Raw genomic sequence first — 21,789 nt, 5'->3', positions numbered from 1 at the left:
AGCACAGTGGCTGAGCAGCAGGGAGGCTGGTCCCACCAGGCAGAGTAGTTTTCCTCTTCAGTCTTGCCGTCTTGCTCTCTGTTTAGATACCTGTCAGGGAAAAAATAGTGTGGTTAGTATTGGTATTTGCTGTGATGAAGATGAGAAATGGGTTTCTTTTAATATCCAAGGTCTGGGGAGTTCCTGCTTAGAGACACAGAGAGCATTTTACTGAACAAGATACCAGCTTTGGTAGTTGGATTATTGCAATATATATCCCTTTGAGTATGTGATATGTTTAGCATTTTTCTTAAAATCCCGTCAAACCATCTTTTCTTGCTAACTGCAAATGAGAGGAGCACTGTGTCCTAATTAAGCTGTTTGCTACAGGCAAAGCTCAGCTTCCTGAATCGCTGTGAGAGCAGTTAGCAAATGCAGGACGCCAGTCGCCGGCACGGCAGTACTGCTGGGGGGAAGCCAGATGCTCTTGATTTTTCCTGACAAAGCTGTTGGCAGGGGGGGAAATCAGTTTAACAAGATCACACACAGAAGAGCAAGCCAGGGAGCGAGCAACAGGGGAGCAGAAGCTGGTGGTAGGGCAGGACCCACCTTGATGGAGCCGGTACCCTGGGTGTGCAGGCACAGCTCCTCCCGGGGATGCTCAGCCCCCTCCCAAACCCGGTGGCCTGCCTTCCCTGGGGAGGCATTTGAAGGTTTAATTTGATTCGCGCACCCTGCATAAAGCAGGCAGCTACTTCGAGAGTAAACATCTCCTTTAACCCCAGCCAGGCAGACCAGGTCTGGAGCTGCCTGCGGCTCTGGGCAGGACCCCGGGGGAAGGCAGGGCTGCCTGCCCGGGTGACGGGAGTCCCTGCAGCAGATAGGCGCCACGCCAGTCCGGCTCGACGCCCATCTCCACGGGCGGGCTCGCCTGGCAGATCAGCTGCAGTGCTGCCAGGAGCCGGCTGGCCTGCCCGCAGCTCTGCCTCTGCCCGTTCATGTGGGCAGCCACGGAGGTAGGGCTGAGCTCTCCCCCCCTGCCAGCATCCCAGCGTATGGGAGAGCAAGAGCATCGGGCTAGCGAGTAACGAGACGGGGTTCGACTCGCCGGGACGAGATGGGGAGGAAGCTGGACCTCTCCAAGCTAACCGATGAAGAGGCCAAGCACGTTTGGGAAGTCGTTCAACGGGACTTGGATCTGCGGAAAAAAGAGGAGGAACGGCTGGAGTGAGTATCTGCTCTCTGGTCTGTGAGGCTGGGCGCAAGCAAGCCGTAGCTGCAGATCCCTGTACGTCCTGTTGCATATGGGTTGTAGGAATAAAGCAAGACATTGAGGAGGAGCGGCCAGGACCTAGCTGTTAAAATCAAACCAGTGGTTAATAGATTACATTATCAGCAGCGAGGTGACGCATTCGGGCTGCCAAGGTGCAAACTGGCACCGTGCCATAAGCAGCAAAGCAGATCGGTGTCACTACGGCAGTTTATGGGGACAGATATCTGGCCCCCTCTCTGGAGATGCCTCCCTCACAGGGAGACCTTGCCTTGGAGCAAAGGACGGGATTTGGCTCCCTTGCTTTTGTTTCATGTGATGGTTCTTGTGTGTTTAGGACAGGGTGGGTATTCAGTGATTGAGTGGGTCCTGAGAGTCCACAGACTCCTGAAAGATCCTGGAAAAATAACTGAGAAGAGTAGTAAACCTATTGTAGTAGCCTTAAATAGGCTATACAGGGGGACGTGCTGTTCTGGGAAAGTTTTAAGGGGCCACAGATTGGGAAAAGATTGAAAGTCACTGGAGCAGCAAATGGATGTACAGGGCATTTGATAAAAGTGCTGTTTATAAAAATGCTCAGTCAGATTAGATTAAATTTTGAGCGTGAGAAGTGGTGGGGTTTCAGACCTTGTTCATCACCTACATCAGGCATTGAACTTAATAATTTCTTAACTTTATTTCAAGAAGCTGCAGCATCCTGGTTCAGGGTCTGGCCACATTCTCATTATTATCCCAGTGGGATGGCCTGAGCTCCCAGGCCGGGTTTGGGCAGTGCTGCACCCCCAGCAAGCCCTCATACCCCCCTAGCTCCAAATGTTGTGAGCCAGGGCTGGTTCCAACAGCGCGGTGATGTTCTAGGGACCAGGATCTCGATGGTTCCTCTATCAGATCCAATGAGAAAGGTGCAGGGTGAGAATCATCCTTCCTTATTTGGGACATCTGCATCAGAGCTGTTGAAGCATCCCCCAAAAGCTTGCCATCATGTGTTTCCACGCAAGGCTGCATGGGACTCTCTCTGTTTACACCATTAGCCACAAGAAGCTCTTGGTCACATATTTTTAAACCTCCTGATTTTTTTGCCTCAGAAAACCCAGCCTGTGTGGAAGGCAGAGATAATTCGGTATCATTGCCTACTGCCCTCCTCTGCTGGTAGCTCTGAAGTGCAGGATGGAGATCAGACAAGGGTGTTTAAAAAAATTATCACCCTGGAAAGGGTGAATGTTTCCCTTGTGATGGATCTGAGCTCTGCCTGTAGGAAGAAAGTGGGGACCCACGTTGCTGTGCCCCACAGCAAAGAAGTGGGCGAGGTGAATTCCTTACCTACTTGACCTTGGTGCCAGACTGACTTATCTAGGTCTGCTCTGATGTCCAGGAGGCTCCCAAATTGAGTGCCCTGGTATGGGAGGTGTGAGAGGGTATGCAAGGTAGGGGGAAGGTCTCAGGATGCTTCTACCCAGCTGCTGTCTCCTCTAAGCAGCATTGCCTCTGTCCCAGCAGTCATGACGTTTTTTTTTAAATTTGTCATTTAACTCTGCCCTGCAGAGGGCTGGCATTAACCCAGCAGTGCCTGGCACTGCCCAAGTCTCTAGGGTAGACCATGTTACCTGGTCCGAGGCTTGGTTGCCTCTCTCTGCAGGTTCAGCCATAGCCAAGTCCATCCATCAGATATCTCTGTAATACCTGGCATAAACCAGACCACCAGTCTGGGAAAGTCTGCCACACTCCTGCATGCTGGACACGGAGCTACGTGAATGTTTCCTACCTGTAACAAGCTGGGACATGATGTGAGGTTATGGGAGACCCTGCAGCCATTCACCCTGCTCCCTGTGCTCTAACCACCCTCATTTACTTTTTTATTCATTTGCTTTTCTATTCACTGGGCTTGTCTCAACCTGTAAGCCTTGAAGAAATGTTCCCCCCCAGCTTGGTCTTTTTCTTCCCTTTCTGCTGCTTCTTTGCATTTTCTTTTTGGCAGAAGATATTCACCAACAACGGACAAAGGCTTCAGCTAGCCAGAAACTGCACAACCATGCAAGGGTAATGCTTTGCCCAAGAAATTAAATAATGGCCACTTTGTGGGGGCTCTCCCTGCTTCCTTCCATAAACATCCCTGCCAGCAACCCCATTGTTGGGGGACAGCTCCCTGTGTCTTTCCTGGAGCTCAGCTGGACCAACCCCACTGCTATTTGGCATCCCACCACCACTGTTTTATTCTGCCATGAGTAGAGTAGGGAAAGGGCTGGCTTGTGCTCCTGCCAGCAAGAGGAGACAAGAGGCATGTGGTTCCTACAGGTTTTAAACTGGTTTGGCTGAGGCTTGTCCTTCTTTCAGCAGGTCTCGTGGGTGAGGGAGGAGAGGTGAAGGGATCCGACCGGTCTCTGGGAACCAGAAAAAGCAGTCCAGTGAAAGTTAGGATCCTGCTAGAAACAGCCTGAGCACGGGGTGGAAAAGATGCACTGAGCCCAACCCAAGGGGTTTCTATTTGGGTGTTTGTTTTTAGTAGCCACATATAAATGTACTGCTGGACATTTGCACTAGGTCATTCGAAACACTGCTAGGATGGTGAATAGCTGAATATAAAAACTAGGTGCCCAGTTCAGTCTTTATACTGATTTTTACATGTCCCAGACCCTCGGTTAATGCAAGTTGGTGTCACTCCAGTGTAACAGCAAACATAGCCTGGCATGCTGGCAGCAAGCTGGCCTAATGTGCAAACTGTTTTGGTTAAAAAGAGATTAGCTTGATTTACATTCATGTCATTCCCACCACCAGCCACATCGCTGCCCCTGTGGACGTCCCAGCACCACGCTGCCATGCCAGCAAGGCTCCTGCCGTTGTCACCCCAGCATCAGCCCATCTCCCCAGCAGCTGGGGGGCACCAGGAGAATCACCAGAAGCCTTGTGCTCCATGCCGTGTTCCTGAAGCAGCCTCCAAACCTAATTACTTGAGTTTTTTGACCCAGGCTGATTTCTGTTCTGGGAAATGCAGCTTCCTAACCCTGCCTAGGCAGAAAACAACCTTCTAGGACATTGCCTACAAGTCAAACATTGCCTCTCAGCCGTAGCCCCAAAGGTAAACATACCTGAGGTAGTACGTGGCACAGGGAACAAACAGAAAGCCTTTGGGCAGCGCAGGGGGCCCCCGCTGGCTCCGCAGGCATTTTAGCTGGCCTTGGCTGTTGCTGGGGGTTTGGCCTTGTGCAGGCACCTTCCTGCTCTAACAGCTGGGTCTGGATAGCAAAGGAAGCCTGTGGTGAGGGGCTGCCAGAAGATGCTCTTGGAAAGCACTCATGTTGGCTGGGCTTTCATGGGACCATCATGAGCATCTCCTCCAGCTGCTGTCCTCTGAACAGCCTCGTTGCACATCACTTCTGCCCTTAATAAAAGTCTCTGCTGAATTTAGCACTGAAGGACTAGATCACAACCCTTTTTAATCCTTTTTAATCTCAGATTGCTTTTTTTTTAAACTGAAAATTCCAGAAAGCTTTTAATTCCCAGCTGGACTTCAGGCTCAGAGATCATGTTGCGTTGGGATGCAGATGAGACTTCAAGAGCTGCTCTCCTGAGGTTCCTGGGATTTATGATCAATACCCTGCGAAGCAGATGGGACAGGTTTTGGCATAAGCAAATCTAATCTTAAATTTAACAGTGGCAGATCCTAATGTACAGTAAACTTGTCCTGAATCTGGAGCCACCGCCTTTGCTCAGCTTATTTAACTTGTGATATGTTATTTACTAGATTTGCCCTACAACTGTTTCCACAAGCTGCGGGACTCAGGATGTTCCCTAAAAAATCATTCCTGAAATGATGGAAGTGTGACAGGGTGTGCCATGTGAGAGTTTGCAGTGAAGTGCTAACAAAACCAAGTTCCTGAGTTTTGGGATGTTTTCTGCAGGGAGCTGAAATGCAAGATCAACCAGGAGAGCAGCAAGAGAGAATTTCTGATGAATCAGTCCCACCTCAACGAAACCCACTGCGTCCACTGCCTCCAGCCCTTCAAGTTCCTGCTGAACAGCAAGCAGCAGTGCCTGGACTGCCAATTCTACACCTGCAAGAACTGCAGCCGCTACAACAAGAAGGAACAAGGCTGGGTCTGTGATCCTTGTCGCCTCTCCAGGTACAGCTCCTGCAGTGGAAGGCGAGGGGCAAGGCAAGCCTTGGGGCTGAGGCTCAAGAAGAGTCACCCAGACTCAGCATTCCTTTATGCTGGTTAGAAACCAATTATGCTGGTTAAAAAACAGGCTGTGTTTTTTGTTAAGAGACAGTTTCTGGGTGAGGGTCTGGTCACTATGAGTGTGGCTGGACTGGCTCACCTGTAGTGCATCCTCTCTTTGGGCAGGATCGTGAAGATCGGTTCCCTGGAGTGGTACTACGAACACGTGCGAACCCGTTTCAAGAGGTTTGGGAGCGCCAAAGTGCTGCAGTCCCTCTACGGCAGGCTGCAGCCGGGGCAGGGGGTGAACTCCACATTTCTAGGTAAGGAGGAGTGCTGGGGTTTCTCCTGTCCTGCTGTGCATGGGGCGTCTGTGCAGCACCATGTTGGGATGTGCACCAAGGGAGAAACGTCAGCATTGATGGTGCTCTGAGTGCCACATGGTTTCAACATTGTGCAAAACATTTTTGGGGAGGAAGCAGAGGTTCGAAGTGGTGTGTTCATACTGGGAGCAGCAGAGCAGATATTCTTGGTGGATTTTTTTCCCTCTGTTAAAGTATAAGGTTTTACCTCAGATTTGAGAATATCTCATGCTTAGCTTTAAAAGTCTCATGTCCTGCAGTTTGTTAGTGTGTAAGAGTTGCAGCTCTTGTTTTTCTTTCTTTTAGCTCTTTTTGTCACAGGGAAGAGTTTGTGAAATTAACCCAAGTTTAACCTGCAGGTCCAAAAAACAGTGGGTGCATAGAGGCAACGCTCATTTTTTTCCTATGATCTAATGATTTTTATAGCCAATCTGATGATGCTCTGACATTGACAAAATTGTATCAAAATTAGTGTTACCTGTCCCCATAGATATGTTCTTCAGAGCTTTATTGATCTTCAATATTTCTGAAATTGATCCAATAGTGCATAAATATATGCTGAAGACTGTTGTTAATACAGTATTATTTACTGGGTATCTGCTAGTTGCCATTCATACAGCTCCTGCACTGCTTTGCCTATTGCCTTTGAAAACCAATGTGGACTTTATTCCCATCTTGAGAAGCCAAAGAAAAGTTTGCACAAATACGATAGACATGAGCCGATTCAACTGGTCCAATCATTCTTCCATCCAGACCACTCATGGCAGAAATATCAGAAAGAGCGTGCAGGGTAGTGGCATTGAATATAAAATTAATGGACGGAGAGACAATTTATGCAGTGTTCAGTCTGAAAATGGATCAGACCCCACAGGAAGGGCAATCCTAGAGAAAACTAAACCAAACATGAGTATAACAGTGTTAAAATTGAGATTCTGATGTCTTTCTCGAAAAAGGAATATTTTGTTGTTATTAATTCATTAACACTGGTGAATTGGCTTGACCCTTGAACAAGTGAGAACCTCCTTATGGGACATACCTTTGGTTGCAGGAGATACAGCAGAATGATGTGAGACCGTTGCATTTTGCATGACCGCCTGCTGTTGGCTGTGCCTTCCCTTGCTGTTGCACTCTCTGGCTGCAGGGTGTTGCATCAGGACTGTGGAAGGGGTGGCAATACGCTCTTTGACTTTTAAAAGCCAAGTTCTGTCTCCAAAGTGTCTGCTTTGTTCTGTCCAAAGAGCCTTTTTGATGATTGCGTCTTGTGATGGCTAGAGAATGAGAACTCTAGTTAACCATAGCTCTGAGGCTTGTTGTCCACGAGGTACATAGAGAAAATGTGTTTGTTTATTTTTCCCACCAATTTTCTTTTCATTTAGGTCTTCATGACAGAGTTTACAGCCTGCCAGACATTAACAGTAAGTAAAAAAGAGAATTGCAGCATGTGGCTTGCAGTTCAAGAGAGGTTTCTGATGTCTTTTTCTCTTCACACCCTCCGGCTATGGGCACTCCAGCGCGATTTGGTGTGGCTGGACTGAGGAGGACACCTCCCCACTGTGGTGGAGGTGGGCTGTGATGGTCATCTCTTGCACTGCAGCACACCTGGGGTCTCCAAGGGTAGACTCGGATGCAACAGGGCTTTTAATTACGTGCCAAGCTTGAAGTTTGCAAGTACTCCTCATCATCTCAATGCACCTTTGTCATACACTTAAAGCTGGCCATATTCTTAAGGAACCCACTGAATTTGGGACTTCAGTTTGCATTCCTTAGGAGCCCTTGCAGTAAGGATTTGCTCCACCTTGCCATTTGATATAGGAGGAAACATTTTGCCTGCCTTGACTTTGGACTCAGTCTGGCATTTGTACTGGGCTTGGCAGTGATCTGGGCACAGAGATGGGGACCCAAAAAGGAACAGGTCACTGATAGATAGCAGAGCTGGCTGATGGGAACTGGGAACAGGAGAGGAAGAGCTGTGTTGGGCTGAGTTGTAGTGCCTTCAAACACAGGAGTCACCTGGGTGGACCTTGGGGTGCTCTCTGTGGTGCAGGCATCCTTCATCTTCCTGCAGTGGTCACTTCCACATCTGTGTTGGTGCACAGCTGGAAGGGGAAGCAATGAGAGGCCAGCCAAGATTTTACAAGATCAAGTGCTGCTGGTGGATATCTGCACTGTTGCCTACGAACTGTACCCCAAAGAGCTTCTAGCCTACAGACCTTAGACTGGTCACCGCTTGCCAGCTGCAGCATTGGGGCTACCTTAATGTGTTCCTGTCCCTTTCCCATCCTTTGTCCCCTTCCCTTTACTTGTGCAACCTACTGGCCATGGTGTAGTGTGCAAAAAATTAAAACAGAAAAAAAAAATTTGGGGAAGTATTTCTAATCTGGACCTTTTCACCCCATACAAGAAGCATGGCCTCACCTACAGGTGTGACCACCACGGTGAGAACTTACCTCCCGCAGGAACAGGGTGCAGGATCTGCCCATACACAGCGCACCATTGTCTCTCCTCCAGGTGAATGCCAGCTCCTCACCAGTGGTGGCATTGGGGACGAAAGCAATGACGAAGACGATGTCCTTTGTGGAGCTGAAGCAGAGTGCTACAGCAGAGTAAGCGTTTCATTCTGCCTCACTCTGTGCCCTCAGCTGCTTCTGGCATGTCTTGGGTGGTGGTGGTGGATTTCTGTGCCATGTTCAAAACTGGGCCTTTCTCTCTGTTTTCCTTTCCTGAGATGAGCCCCTCTCCCAGTTTATGTAGAAACAGCCAAGTCAGTAAAATCACAGATACTTGTCCTCTGGAAAAAAGACCTGCTCCTGACACTCAGGAAGACCCCAATTAATGTAAACAGACCAGCTCCTACCCATATAATGGGAACCCACTTGGTTTTTTACTAGAAGAAGACATACCTGGTAGAGTAGCAAAGCACAGCTGTGTTCATTGATTTATCTTCTGTTTTTCTGGGACTGTGTGTATGGATTGAAATGCAGATTAAGCAGCCTTATGGGAAGTTTATTTGTCCTTGAAGCATGTGTGAAATCTGTCGGTTTGTTTGAAATGCTGGTACGGTTACATACATGTTGTTACATACATACCATTTCAACCTGCAGCTACAGGTATATGCTGCATTTCACACACTTGCTACTTCATTTTGATCTACTTCTGAAGTCTTAGAGGCTTGTCCAAGCTGCTCCTGCCCCAAGGCAGCTGATGACCTCCCAGATATCCAGGGAGATCTGCCCACAGCATACTTTCTCAGGAGACAGGGGGATGCTTCAGGACTCTCAGCTGTAAATTGGCCCAGCTTTCCCATAGTGCCTTTATAAACAAGGGAAGAGAGTCTCACTGTCTGCTCATGGCCACAGTCCTGAGCCAGAGGCTGGAAATCAGGAACTCACTTTTCCTTAACTCCAGCATAAGCACACACTGCCCTATATATCTGGCTCCCTGCAAGCAGGACCACGTTGGACCCAAATTTTCTTTGCAAAAAGTAAGAGCCTTGCTTTGGGCTGTGCAAACTCAGGCAAACTAAGGAGACAAGGGCCCTCCCTCCCCCTTTCTTCAAAGTAAACTGTGGTTTATGCTGAATTTTCCCTTCTTGCACTTCCTATGCTAAGATGCGCAAGACAAAGCGCCTGCTGTCTGTCCATCCCCTTGATTTTGAACTGGACTCAGAGTACTCTGCTCAGTCTCGCCACCAGTCTGTGCCGCTCTCTCCAGCAGCCAGCAGCCCGGATGCTTTCCAGGTACTGGGAGAGTGCTGGGGGGTTGTTTTCTTCTCTTCTTCCTCCTTGCTACCTCTGCTACCTCCTCCTCCAGCTGGTGTTGAGAGGCGATGCTGCCGATCCTCACTTCCCATAGCCCCACTTGCTATTTCTTCTCTCATTTCAAGTGCTTTGCCTAAGGCTGAGTCAGGAGTAGGACATCTGACCAAAGCAAGGATGAGTGGTAAGATGAGATAGAAAGAGGCTCTCTGCAGACAACAGTTCTCTTGTGTTGTCCCAAGGCTATGGGACACCCTAGTTTCCAGCAAGCTTTTGGAGATTCAGTATTCAAGAGATGAATAGAGAGCTTTGGCTGGAACTCAGGAAAAAAAGGAGAGTTTATGACCTTTGGAAGAAGGGGCAGGCAACTCAGGAGGACTACAAGAATGTCATGAGGTTATGCAGAGAGAAAATTAGAAGGGCCAAAGCCCAACTAGAACTTAATCTGGCTACTGCCATAAAAGACAATGAAAAATATTTCTATAAGTACATTAGCAACAAAAGGAGGGCTAAGGAGAATCTCCATCCTTTATTGGATGTGGGGGGAAACATAGTGACAAAGGATGAGGAAAAGGCTGAGGTACTTAATGCCTTCTTTGCCTCAGTCTTTAATAGTCAGACCAGTTGTTCTCAGGGTACCCAGCCCCCTGAGCTGGAAGACAGGGACAGGAAGCACAATGAAGCCCCCGTAATCCAAGAGGAAATGGTTAGTGACCTGCTACACCACTTAGATGCACACAAATCTATGGGGCTGGATGGAATCCACCCAAGGGCACTGAGGGAGCTGGCAGAAGTGCTCACCAAGCCACTTTCAATCATTTATCAGCAGTCCTGGCTAACTGGGGAAGTCCCAGTTGCCTGGAGGTTAGCAAATGTGATGCCCATCTATAAGAAGGGTCAGAAGGAGGATCTGGGGAACTGTCAGTCTGACCTTGGTGCCAGGGAAGGTTATGGAGCAGATCATCTTGAGTGCCATCATGTGGCATGTACGGCACAACAAGGTGATCAGTCAGTATAGGTTTATGAAAGGCAGGTCCTGCTTGAATAATCTGATCTCCTTCTACGACAAGGTGACCCGCTTAGTGGATGAAGGAAAGGCTGTGGATGTTGTTTACCTGGACTTTCGTAAAGCCTTTGACACTGTCTCCCACAGCATTCTCCTGGAGAAACTGGCTGCTTATGGCTTGGATGGGCATACACTTTGCTGGGTTAAAAACTGGCCAGATGGCCAGGCCCAAAGGGTTGTGGTGAATGGAGTTAAATCCAGTTGGTGGCTGGTCACAAGTGGTGTCGCCAGGGCTCAGTAGTGGGGCCGGTTCTGTTTAATATCTTTATCAACGATCTGGACAAGGGGATTGAGTGCACCCTCAGTAAGTTTGTGGATGACACCAAGTTGGGTGGGAGTGTCGATCTGCTTGAGGGTAGAAAGGATCTACAGAGGGATCTGGACAGGCTGGATTGATGGGCCAAGCCCAATTGTATGAGGTTCAACAAGGCCAAGTGCCGGGTCCTCCACTTCAGTCACAACAACCCCATGCAACACTACAGGCTTGGGGAAGAGTGGCTGGAAAGCTGCCTGGTGGAAAAGGACCTGCAGGTGTTGGTCAACAGAGGGCCAAATACAAGCCGGCAGGGTGCCCAGGTGGCCAAGAAGGCCAACAGCATCCTGGCCTGTCTCAGGAATAGTGTGGCCAGCAGGACTAGATTGTCCTCCCTGTACTCAGCACTGGTGAGGCCGCAAGTCGACTACTGTGTTCAGTTTCGGGCCCCTCGCTACAAGAAAGACATTGAGGTGCTGGAGTGTGTCCAAAGAAGAGCAACAAAGCTGGTGAAGGGTCTAGAGCACAAGTCCTGTGAGGAGTGGCTGAGGGAACTGGGGTTGTTTAGCCTGGAGAAAAGGAGGCTGAGGGGAGACCTTATCACTCTCTACAACTACTTGAAAGGAGGTTGTAGTGAGGTGGGTGTCAGTCTCTTCTCCCAAGTAACTAGTGATAGGACAAGAAGAAATGGTCTGAAGTTGCACCAGGGGATGCTTAGATTGGATATTAGGAAAAATGTCTTCATGGAAAGGGTTGTCAAGCATTGGAACAGGCTGCCCAGGGAAGTGGTTGAGTCCCCATCCCCGGAGGTGTTTAAAAGACATGTAGATGTGGTGCTTAGGGACATGGTTTAGTGGTGGACTTGGCAGTGCTAGGTTAACAGTTGGACTTGATGATCTTAAAGGTCTTTTCCAACCTAAATGATTCTATGAAATGTTGCCAGACTCCTCTCCCATCACCCCATACAGTTTGGGGCTGGTTTTGCCATGTGGTGGCACTGGGGATGTAGTTGGATGGCAACTTCATGGCACACTACCCTTCTGAGATTGAGAAGATTAATCCTGCAGAGCCAGCATGACTGCAGGGATGGCACCTGCAGGGTGGGGGTCCCCATCAGTCAGAGGGGAGAACACAGGGAGACCAAAAGCTGCATGAACACTGGTTATGTCTATATAGGAGACTACACATGTCTTAGTGTCAGGAGATCCTGACCAGGAGCAGGACCCATGGGCAGCTCCAGCACAAGTGACTGCAGTGAGCTGTGCCCTGTGATCACAGTGAGGGCTGGGGGTCAGCCATTCCCACTTTCCACCTCTGGGTACCAATGCAGATGGGGATGCCCTGGATGTAACAAAAAATCTTCCAGCCTGAGATGCTTCAGATCAAGCTTTCTGGGCTACTCCTGTTTGCCTTTCCTGTTGAAATTTCACCCGGACTTCAGTTAAAAAAAATAATTTTTTTTTTTTAAATTAAGCTTCTTTAAACTTTAAACTGTACCCCTGGGTAGAACTAGGATGTGCTGAGATGCGTAACAAAGGCTTTAAAAAACAAAAAAAACCCAATTCACACCATTCTGTGTACATTGATAAGAATTTTGGACTAACAAATAGATTCATTCTTTATCTAAGCCCATCTTTATGCAGCAGAATTCAGCGTGAGTCTAGGGAGGGCTGGCCTCTGTCGAGATCATCCAAATTGAATTTATTGGTTGCAGATTATTTGAGGGGCAGAAGGTGGCTGTTGTTTGAATACGCAAAAGGGCAACGTGTTTTAAAAGACTAGAGTTTTTTGCAGCCTAACTGAAGGGACCCTGTGCCTAGTTCTCGAAAAAATTAACAGTGCCCCCTGGCAGTGATGAGAAGTATTGCACAGGGTTCCTCAGCAAGATAAGGCTTTAAAATGGATTATTAGGAATTGGCATTATAAAAGGTCAATCCATGCATGTATTGGAGGATAAAGCTAGGAGCTGTTAGCAAAGGTCAGGAGAGGCAGGGAGACCTCACGGGCAGCTGCTCAGCAGCAATCCTCATCTCTCAGTCCTTCCCAGATTTCCCCAACTCAGCTGAAGATGCCTCCCAGGAGTCCAGGATCGCAGAGGCAGATCTGGTCTTCCACCACATCTTGCAGGAACAAGGACCTGGCATGAGCCCTCCGGAGCAGCACTTCAGTACAGAGGTTCAGCTCACCGTCAATTCACGGAGAAGGAGCCTGGAAAGAAATGTAAAACCTGGTAGGTGCCTCTGGCCAGGCTCTTCTTGTATCTTGGGGAAAAGCAGCTGCAAGAGTTGGACCAAAATGAAAATGTCTTTGATTTTTTTGAACAACCTCAAAGCCACTAAAAGGCTGGAGTGTCAAGACAAAATACCCATCTGCAAAAGTGATTTTTTTTTCATTAGAGAATCAGCTGAAGTTATTTGGTTGTAATGGGCTGGTTTTGTCCCCAGCAAACTCATTTCTCAAAGCCAGAAGGGTTGTTCTTAAGGTGTCCAGCCCTTTTATATCTGGAGGTCTTGTCCAGAGTAAGAACAAGGTACAATCAAATGACACTACTAGAAGCCACACTAGAAACAACGGGATGCGTTTCCTCCTGCAGGCAGTGACAGATGAATTGAACTCCTTGCCAAAGGATGTTGTAGGTGCAGACATTTTAGAGGTTTAAGGGGACTTGAACTGGAGTAAGACTGGACAAGAACTGGAGGCAAGCACTGGGGGTTGCTAAGTAGCATCCTTGCTGCTGGGCAGGGTGCACTGGCAGGCTGCAGGATTTGTGGTTTCATGAGTCTATAAATACCCTAGGAAACGACAGTGCAGAATTTGCCTTTTACTACTATTGTTTTTCCTGCTGTGATAGCAGAGCCGGGAGGGTTAGGTACTGGCTTGTGCACATGCAGCTGTAGAATATATATATCCTTCTGGGTCTCCAACTGCTTGGTTGTATTTTCAAGTGCTTGATTTTCAGGGCACTAGGAAACACTGGATAAACCTTACTGTGCGCTGTTTAAATTCCTACTCTGAGCCCTTCTGGAGAGACACAGCAGCAGGGCACCCTGGCTTGTTAATTCCATTTTCTCTCATTGTTTTTATCCCATTTGAAGTGCTCCTTTAAAAAGGAGAAATTCCACTCTTTTAAATGCTCTATGCTAGACTGGTACCTCTTTAGTCTGAGATAAACATCTTCCAGCACCTGAACAATACATGAAGAGCAGCGTCTGAACCTGTGCTCCAAAAACATTGGGAGGGCAATAGCAGTTTTTGGTGAGGGGCCTGGCTGTTTGGAGCGTGAGAGAGCAAGGACGATGCTCCTTGTGCCCACTGCTATGTCAGCAGTGGGACCCTGCTGAGCTAGGTGCTCTGCAGCCACAGTGGGATAAGCTGCAGCCTGGCCCAGCATAGCCATCCTTAAGCTTGGTCTGTCTCGCAGAAGCATCTCCTGCCAAAGGATAGAAAGGGTGATTTGGAGAAGTGCTTCATTATTTGCTTGTCTTAAGGATAGAACCAATGTCTAGGAAGTAACTCAGGGGTGTGAATCTCTTGTACCTTTGTGCTGAAGCCTTCTCTCTCCAAAGGCAGCCCCTGGAACGAGCAACCTCGGTCCCGGTACTCTGCAGATATGGACACTTCTGATGAGGATGTGAAGGGAGCCCAGTTCCCTGCCTACCCACCCCATCACATGAAATGCCGAAACAGAGCCTCTTCCCAGGACAATGTCAGCCATTCTGGGAATCAGGTACCAAACAGCTGTTGAACTTCTTGTGAGACCAAGTCTGTGGCCAAGCCTCTCTTGCCATAGAAGGCATTTGTTATCTGTGAGGTGCAGGAGGAGGAGAGGAGAAGGCGAAGAGAAGCAGTGGTGGCAAACCGAGGTAGTCTCCCAGCCAGGATGCATGGGGCAGTTTGGTGCCCATGCTTCCCATGTGTGGGTCCAAGAGGCAGCAGAGTGGATCCCAGATCTCTGTAGACTCGAAATCCCTCTGTCCTCCTCTTCAGCTCAGGAACTGAAGAAACTGCAAGTGCAGCCACTTGGCATTGCCAGAGCAATACAGCAAGCCTGTGGGATGACCTGGGAGCTGGCTCATCTAGGTGTCCCATCATGGTTGCATGGCACCAGCAAGATGAATGCCCAGGCCATGTCCTGCCCTCTATGCCAAGGTGGTTGTGAAATGGGAGCAGGGCTGAGACCTGGGAAGGTACGTTTAAGGCTCTTTCATTCATTAAGGTGAGGAAGAATAGACTTTTCTCTGCACCGTTGGGATAATACAGAAGTATTCTGGAGCTCCGTGCTGCTCCCAGGTCCTCCTTCCAGCCCTTCCACTTTTACACCCATGGCAAAGAGAAAAACAGGCACTGATGCTTCGCTCTGCCCATGCGGCTGTTGCAGTAACAAGCCTGCCTTCATCACTGTTAATTTTCCAGCCTGTCCTTATTAATCTGCCAGTTACCTATGGTTTTCTGTGTCCCCAAAAAGGCTTTCTTCAATTGAATGCGCTGGTGCTTTATGATCAGACCAACGTTTGGAGAGGGATAGTTAATAAGCATCAAGATCCTTTTCTTCCTTTGCAGTGTGTAGTGTTCCTTGCCCCAGTAGGGCTGGGTCAAGATGACCTGTCATGTATCTCTCCTGAATGATGATAATAGGGGGAACAGTCTAGAGAAGGGTGTCAAAAAGCTGCAAACTTGTGTTTTAATTGTCAAGCAAGGAAGGACCTGCAGTTCCTGATTCCACCTTTGCAAATGGTGGGTGGTGGGAATGGTAAAAAGCAACCCTCAGACCTCTTAAGCTGCAAAATGTGTGGTGATGTTTGACTACACAGATACACGGGGAGAGCCCACTGCTTGTTTCTGCTCACAGCTGGTAATTTTTCACATCCTGGACCCCACTTTGGGTAATCGATGGGGGGATCTGTAACCACAACCATCCCTTGGCATCACACTTCATGTGCCTGTGTAGGGAAACCTTTCCTTTGCCTTTTACTTCTCTTGGCACATGTTTTAATTAATAAATGCCATTCCTTTTTCAGTCAGTGGTAAATGGAAGAACCCTGGACTGGGTGTCCTTAATGAGGCCACAGTACATTAGGCATGAAATGTGCACTGTGCTTTGCAGTAGGGAAATGGGGCCAGATTTCTACCAACGCTTCAGATTACTTCCTTCATCAGCTGGGCGAGCTCTCGCTTCAGGGCAGTCCAGGTTGCATTGTGGTTTGCTCCATCACACCAGTACGAAGGCTGCTGTGGAGCCTTGTCACTCTAATGGTTACGAGACATCTTCTCACTCCCAATTTATCCCCATTTGCTCTTATGCCAACATTGTTCATTAGCTTAAATAGCTCTTCATCCTTCCTGCCCTTTGTGCTGCTGATGGGTTTACAGCTAGCAACCACCCTCCCGCAGATCCTTCTCCTCCACCAGCAGGAAGAGAGACGGCTCTGTGCTGGACCATTAACTTCAGAATGATGCACGCATGCATCACTGTCGCTGTTGGCAAAGAAGAGGCCAGGTGCAAACCCAAAGAGGAGAGAAGACAAGAACATCCAGTTTTCATTGCTAGCCAGCTCTGTTGTATTAGCAGAGCTGGAAGAAGTTCAGAAGAGGCTGCTGTCCATCCTCTTGTCCTGAGGTTGGAGGAGATGGAGGGGCTGAGGGCAGAGAAGAGGGCAGAGACAGGGGATTTGGGCAGGCAGATTTGGGACAGTGAGCAGCAGACTGCATTGTCCTGAGCAGCAAAATGGTGGCTCTTGAGCTGCTTACAGGCAGTTCCAGGGTTTGTCATGTAACCATCATTAGGGTATCCCAGCCCTTCATGGGACATTGTGGGGAACAGCAAGGATGGCTGAGTACAACTGGTCACCCTGGCGTGGCACTTCTCAGAGGCTGTGCCCTTTGGCAAATCAAAATGTTTGCCTGTGGGGTGTAGGGTCCAGAAGCATGTTTGTTAACCCCCATTAATCCTGTATTGGATCCCCTAGCCTGGCTTCAAAAGCAATGTTTTCCTGGTAGACACCTTGTTGGCATCTGAAGGTTTCAAGAGGTAGAGAGCTCAAGTCTTTGCTCTGCATCACTTTGACCCCACAGATGAAAACCCTCTTTCCTAAAACTGCCTTAGGTGCACGTTTGTCAAAATATGTTTGATCTGAAAATCGCTTTTGCTTTAATTCTGGAGATGATACACTGTTCAGGCCCAAACACAAGAAACTTAACTTTTCCAGTAACAAAAGCAGAGGCTGTTCCCAAGCTCTGTGACTCCAGGAGCTGAAGGTGCTAGAACAAAATTTTAAAAAACCCTCCACTATTAGAAAAAGTTCTTAAACCTGATGAGACATGAAAAGAAGCCCTGAATTGGTAACTGTGCAGGTCTTTGCCTTTAAGTCTTTAGAAGCCAGGTAGGAACAGGACCAAGCCACAAGGAATAAGGAATAGCACCAATTTACCAAGTTTCTCCCCGAAAGCTGTTCTGCTGTACCTCAAGGGAGCTCAGTGGTTCTGGATTCCTGAAGCTTTGATGCCATCTGGCTCCTCTTCTTTACATAAAGCGTTTGTTACAGGTCTTAGGTATTTGAGAGACTGGAGGCAGCACCTCTGCTAGAGCAACCTGTCTTCCCTCCCCAGCAGCAAGTAACAGTTTGCCCTAACTGATGTCCTCCTTGTGGGCTGTGTTTTAAGTTTCTTCACTTTAAATGTTTTAATACAGAGCAGCATTTGCCAGCCTTCGTCTGGTGGAGAGCAGTGTAGGGTGGTCCAGCCCCTGATGAGGATGCACGCTAATGGGGTGACCACCATGCATTAAATCCAGCCTTGCTTGGGAAAGGAGAACAAAAGCAAGCTCTTCAGCTCCTATCCTTGTAGCCCATCAACAGCAGACCATGCATTACGCTCTGACCTCTCTGAACCTCTGTGTTATGGTGGCACAGTGCTGCTGGGTGCTCAGTTTGTCACCATCTCTTCCTCTGAAGCTGATGGCCCATCACAGAGTCCTCATTGTCACCAGGAGTCAGACCTTCAACAGTACCGAGAAACCACTTAGAGATGGATTGGATTGCTTCCTGCCTGTGGGTTTAATGTTGTTTAAAGATGCATTCTGTTTGGGACGGTAATTACAGCACTCTGTTCTCCAGAGTGTCAGGTTTTTATATGCATCTTCCCTTAAGCTGACGCAATCTCTTCAAGCTCTTGTGAGGATCTAATTAACTGAACATAAGCAAGCACAAAAACTAAGTGAGAGAATGAAAATGTTATAAAAACAAAGCCAAGCCCTCGCATCTCTTTGTTACTGCATTTACTTACTCCATTTGCTGCTCGTTCCCCTTTGAATGGGAGTCAGCGGCTCAGAACAGCAGTGATGTGGGAGGTAGTGTTACAAAATGGGCAATATTTCTCATCATTTGTGTTTTATTTGTTTGGATCAAAGGAGAAAGATTTTCTTTTAAAAAAAAAAAAGAAAGCAAAACTTTGATTTCTAAAAGGAAAAAAAAAAGCTTCCTTTAATGTTTTCAGTGATTTAACCACAAAGGTTTGTCTTGGCTCATGAGCATAGAAAGCACCTTTTCTTTGATTTTCAGGATTTTGTCTGTCCTCTTCTCTTCTCTTCTCTTCTCTTCTCTTCTCTTCTCTTCTCTTCTCTTCTCTTCTCTTCTCTTCTCTTCTCTTCTCTTCTCTTCTCTTCTTTCATGCCCCTTTTTTTAGTTGGAAGTGTAAGGGAGAAAAGAGGGGCAAGCATCTTGGTAAATCAATGTATGGAGAAGTCAGAAAAATTTGAAGTGTGTTAGGGAAATCTTTCAGTTTTAGTTTTTCCATCTGGAACTTTTCATGGGAAATTCTTAGCTTCTTCCCTCTTCCTTTCCAGTGCTGTATTGGCAGGGGGATGATGAGGTAGTAGCTGCTGGAAAAATGTGTTAGTAGGAAGTGAAAATTGATGTTGACTTGAATTTGGGGCAGCATGCAAATAATGACAAGATAGAGGGCTTTCTTACAGCCTGCTGCTTTTGTCTGGACAAGGGGTCAGTGATGCGGTTTTATGCTCACTGCTACTGATGCTTCGGTGGGAATTGGAGTGTGCTGGGTACTCAGCATCACTTTCAGTTTTCGAGGTTCGAGGAGAGGCCGTGCACCTCCTGGAGCTCTTCAGGGTATCCAGGGCCATTTTTTAATGTCTTTTAGCTTAACCCACTTGCTCCTTGCTTTCTTCTGCTGGTTGTACTGTTTTCTCACTGTCCTGGCAGCGGTGGCGGGTCTGTTCTCTACTCCTTTTCTCTCTCTCTCCTTTCCTCTAGATTCATGAGCTCAACAAACGCATGTCCGCAATCGAACGCATGCTGAACCGCTTGGAGGAAAAAATCCTGGTGCGCTCTGATGAGGTAACTGTGCAAAGCTGGGGCACTCTCTCTGCAGGGAGAGAGCATGGGCTGTGCTGGTCCCTTGCTCTTGTCACCAGAGGGGCTGCTCTGAAACAGCCAACATTGCAGGAGAAAGCCAGATAGACAAAATGGCTCATGTTGTTTGATTTTAATCCTCTGTTTTGGCCTTGGAGGCTCTTCTCTAGGTTCAGATTATGGAGTGCCTTTAAAAACATTGCATGGCAGGACAGAAACAGAAGCAAATTTAACCTATGCCATTTAGGCGCCCATGCAAGCTAGCGTCTTCCTTGCCCCTTCTCCACAAGGAAAATTGGGTTTCAGGTTGAAACTCTATGAAATGCTAATTTCAGGAGTATTGTTAAGTGTGTGTCGGTACATCCACAGAGCTGTGATGGCTCATTTGAAGTCATGGGAGCATCAGTTAGTACTTATGAGGAAGTCACCTGGTTATTGTGAATATGACATCCGAGTCAAGAAGGATTGCTGTATCTCTTCTGAGCTGCCCTTGTCTTACCATGCCATCAAGCTGGAAGCAAACAGCTAAATTAAGTTAAACCTGGGCAGTGATGTAAACTCTGTGAATACTTAGGTCACTTGACACTGATTTGGGGTTTCTAATTTTAGACCACATACTCTTCTTTTCCTTCATGTGAACCCATCACCACGAGCTGCTCTGGCGGCTGATGACTTGGTAGAACAGACAGTGATAATCACAGAGGATCTACCTAGATGTAGATGACACAACACAATTTCTTCTTTTTTCTAAAATTCGTAATGGGGATGGCCATGTCTGTAACCATTCAGTGTTTCTGTCAGTAAATCTGACCAAGGGAGTAGGAGACATGCATGTTTGCAGGTTCCCATGCTTTGTTCCCATGTCTAGGGCAGATCAGAGTAGAGGCAATGGGTTTAAATTGCTACAGGACAGGTTTGGCTTAACTATTAAGAAAAGCTTTCTAGCAGAAATGATAACGGAGCCCAGGGACAAGTTGCCTGGGGGAAAGATTGCCTGCTGCAGATGCCATTGTTCAAGGTCATTAAGAACATCTTAGACAAAAACCCATCAGGTATGACACAGATAGTTGTATTCCCATCTTAACACAAGGGACAGCGAGTTCAGTAATTTCTGAAGATCCCTTCCAGCACCTGGGAGTTTAAAAGGATTCTTCTGCAAGTACCATGAATTGCACCTAATAACAGGGCTGGGTGGAAATATACCACCTATTCTGCAGGAAAATTTGCTGCGTCTTTTCTCATTGCAAATAAGATAACCTAGAGGCTCTGTGGCTGCTTCCCTCGCCTTGGTGGACCATGTCTTTGGGTTGCTGTGATTCCCAATGAAAATAAGGTGATTTTTGGCCACAAATCCCCCATGCACAACTTTTTTTTTGGGTTGGGGGTTGGGGAAGGCAATGTTGCACAGGGAAAAACAAGCAGGTTCTGCATCTAGGAAAAACAGATGGGAGGTTCTTTAGATCAATAGTTTGTATTCCTCAGCATGGAGCTGGAGTGCAGCTTGCTGGGCTCTGCTGCTCCCCTGGGCAGTCTGGTTGCCCCTTGTGAAAATGGGTGTGGAGAGGGGGCTTGAAGTCCCCTTTGCGAAGTCCATCTGTGGTAGCATTCCTCGAGCTCCTCTGCTAGCCAGTCTTGGTGAGTGTGTCTGGACCCAGGCATGCCCCACTGTCAACCTCAGGAGACTCTTACACAACTACCTTCTTATGCTCCTTCAGACTCCAGCCCCAGAGTCCCAACTTGATCCCAATGCTGAGGAGGAGGAATTGAAGAGGAAGCTGGAGGAGTTGGCTAGCAATATCAGTGACAACGAAGTCTCTTCTGAAGAAGAGAAACATGAAGAAAAGAAGACAGTGAAGAAGCCAGAGAGTAGTTCCTCCAGTGATGATGTGGCCAGAGATGCTGGAAAGGTAATCTGTGTCCTCCCACCCATACCGTTCTGGGTTCCATCTGTGGTTCCTTCTGCTCTCGGTGGCTTATGGCTTACATGCAACTCTTCTTCTGTCCCACACCTCCACCTTGATGCCTCCCAGGGATGTCTGGCTCGGCTACCTGCTTAAACAGGGTGTCAAGGGATAGGGAAGTGCCAGGGTGCTGGATTTGGACCTTTGTCCTTGTAGGCTCTCCCAGTCTCATCCAAGAGTCAAAAGTAAAGCCTCTTAGAGGTCTTGCAGGCTACTGCCCATCAGGGAGAAGGTACACAACCTCCACATCTATTTAGAAGAGTTGTCCCAGGATCTGGATGTCATTACAGAGAAGAGAGTCCTGGGGTGGGAGGAGAGCTCAGTGATGATTTAGTACTGGCAGCATTTGTCAGGCACCTGCTACAGCTTGAAATGTCTCTTCCAGACCTGTCAGTGCTCCTGCACTAGGCAAGGGTCTCCCAGTTTCCCTGGTCCCACTTTCACTCTGCTAGGCAGCATCTCCCGTACTTACAGCTCTGTGCTGGCTCCTGTCCCCTACTCAGTGGTAGCTGATCCATGGGACATGGGTCAGGGAGAGGAGGAGGGATCACAGAGTCTGTGCAGACCTGTTCCCATCACCCCAGAAGGTTCCTCACCCCCATGGCCCACTGCAGCTCTGATTT

General features: G+C 48.0%; 1 protein-coding gene across 1 annotated transcript in view; it reads left to right on the top strand.

The window, feature by feature from the left end:
* The first annotated feature begins 1,096 nt into the window (after window positions 1-1,096).
* MLPH (melanophilin) overlaps window positions 1,097-21,789 on the top strand; it is a 29,155-nt gene continuing 8,462 nt past the window's right edge. Inside the window, exons 1-10 of the mRNA XM_075710737.1 lie at window positions 1,097-1,206; window positions 5,146-5,367; window positions 5,590-5,726; window positions 7,142-7,180; window positions 8,274-8,368; window positions 9,374-9,502; window positions 12,877-13,069; window positions 14,406-14,566; window positions 19,107-19,190; window positions 20,921-21,112. Coding sequence (XP_075566852.1) covers window positions 1,097-1,206; window positions 5,146-5,367; window positions 5,590-5,726; window positions 7,142-7,180; window positions 8,274-8,368; window positions 9,374-9,502; window positions 12,877-13,069; window positions 14,406-14,566; window positions 19,107-19,190; window positions 20,921-21,112 — 1,362 coding nt within the window. The remainder of the gene's footprint in view (window positions 1,207-5,145; window positions 5,368-5,589; window positions 5,727-7,141; window positions 7,181-8,273; window positions 8,369-9,373; window positions 9,503-12,876; window positions 13,070-14,405; window positions 14,567-19,106; window positions 19,191-20,920; window positions 21,113-21,789) is intronic.

This window comes from Pelecanus crispus, chromosome 5 (assembly GCF_030463565.1).
Source record: "Pelecanus crispus isolate bPelCri1 chromosome 5, bPelCri1.pri, whole genome shotgun sequence".
NCBI classification, from domain to species: Eukaryota; Metazoa; Chordata; class Aves; order Pelecaniformes; family Pelecanidae; genus Pelecanus; species Pelecanus crispus.
The sequence above is the reverse complement of the archived record's forward strand: the minus strand, read 5'-3'. Positions and strand labels throughout refer to the sequence as shown.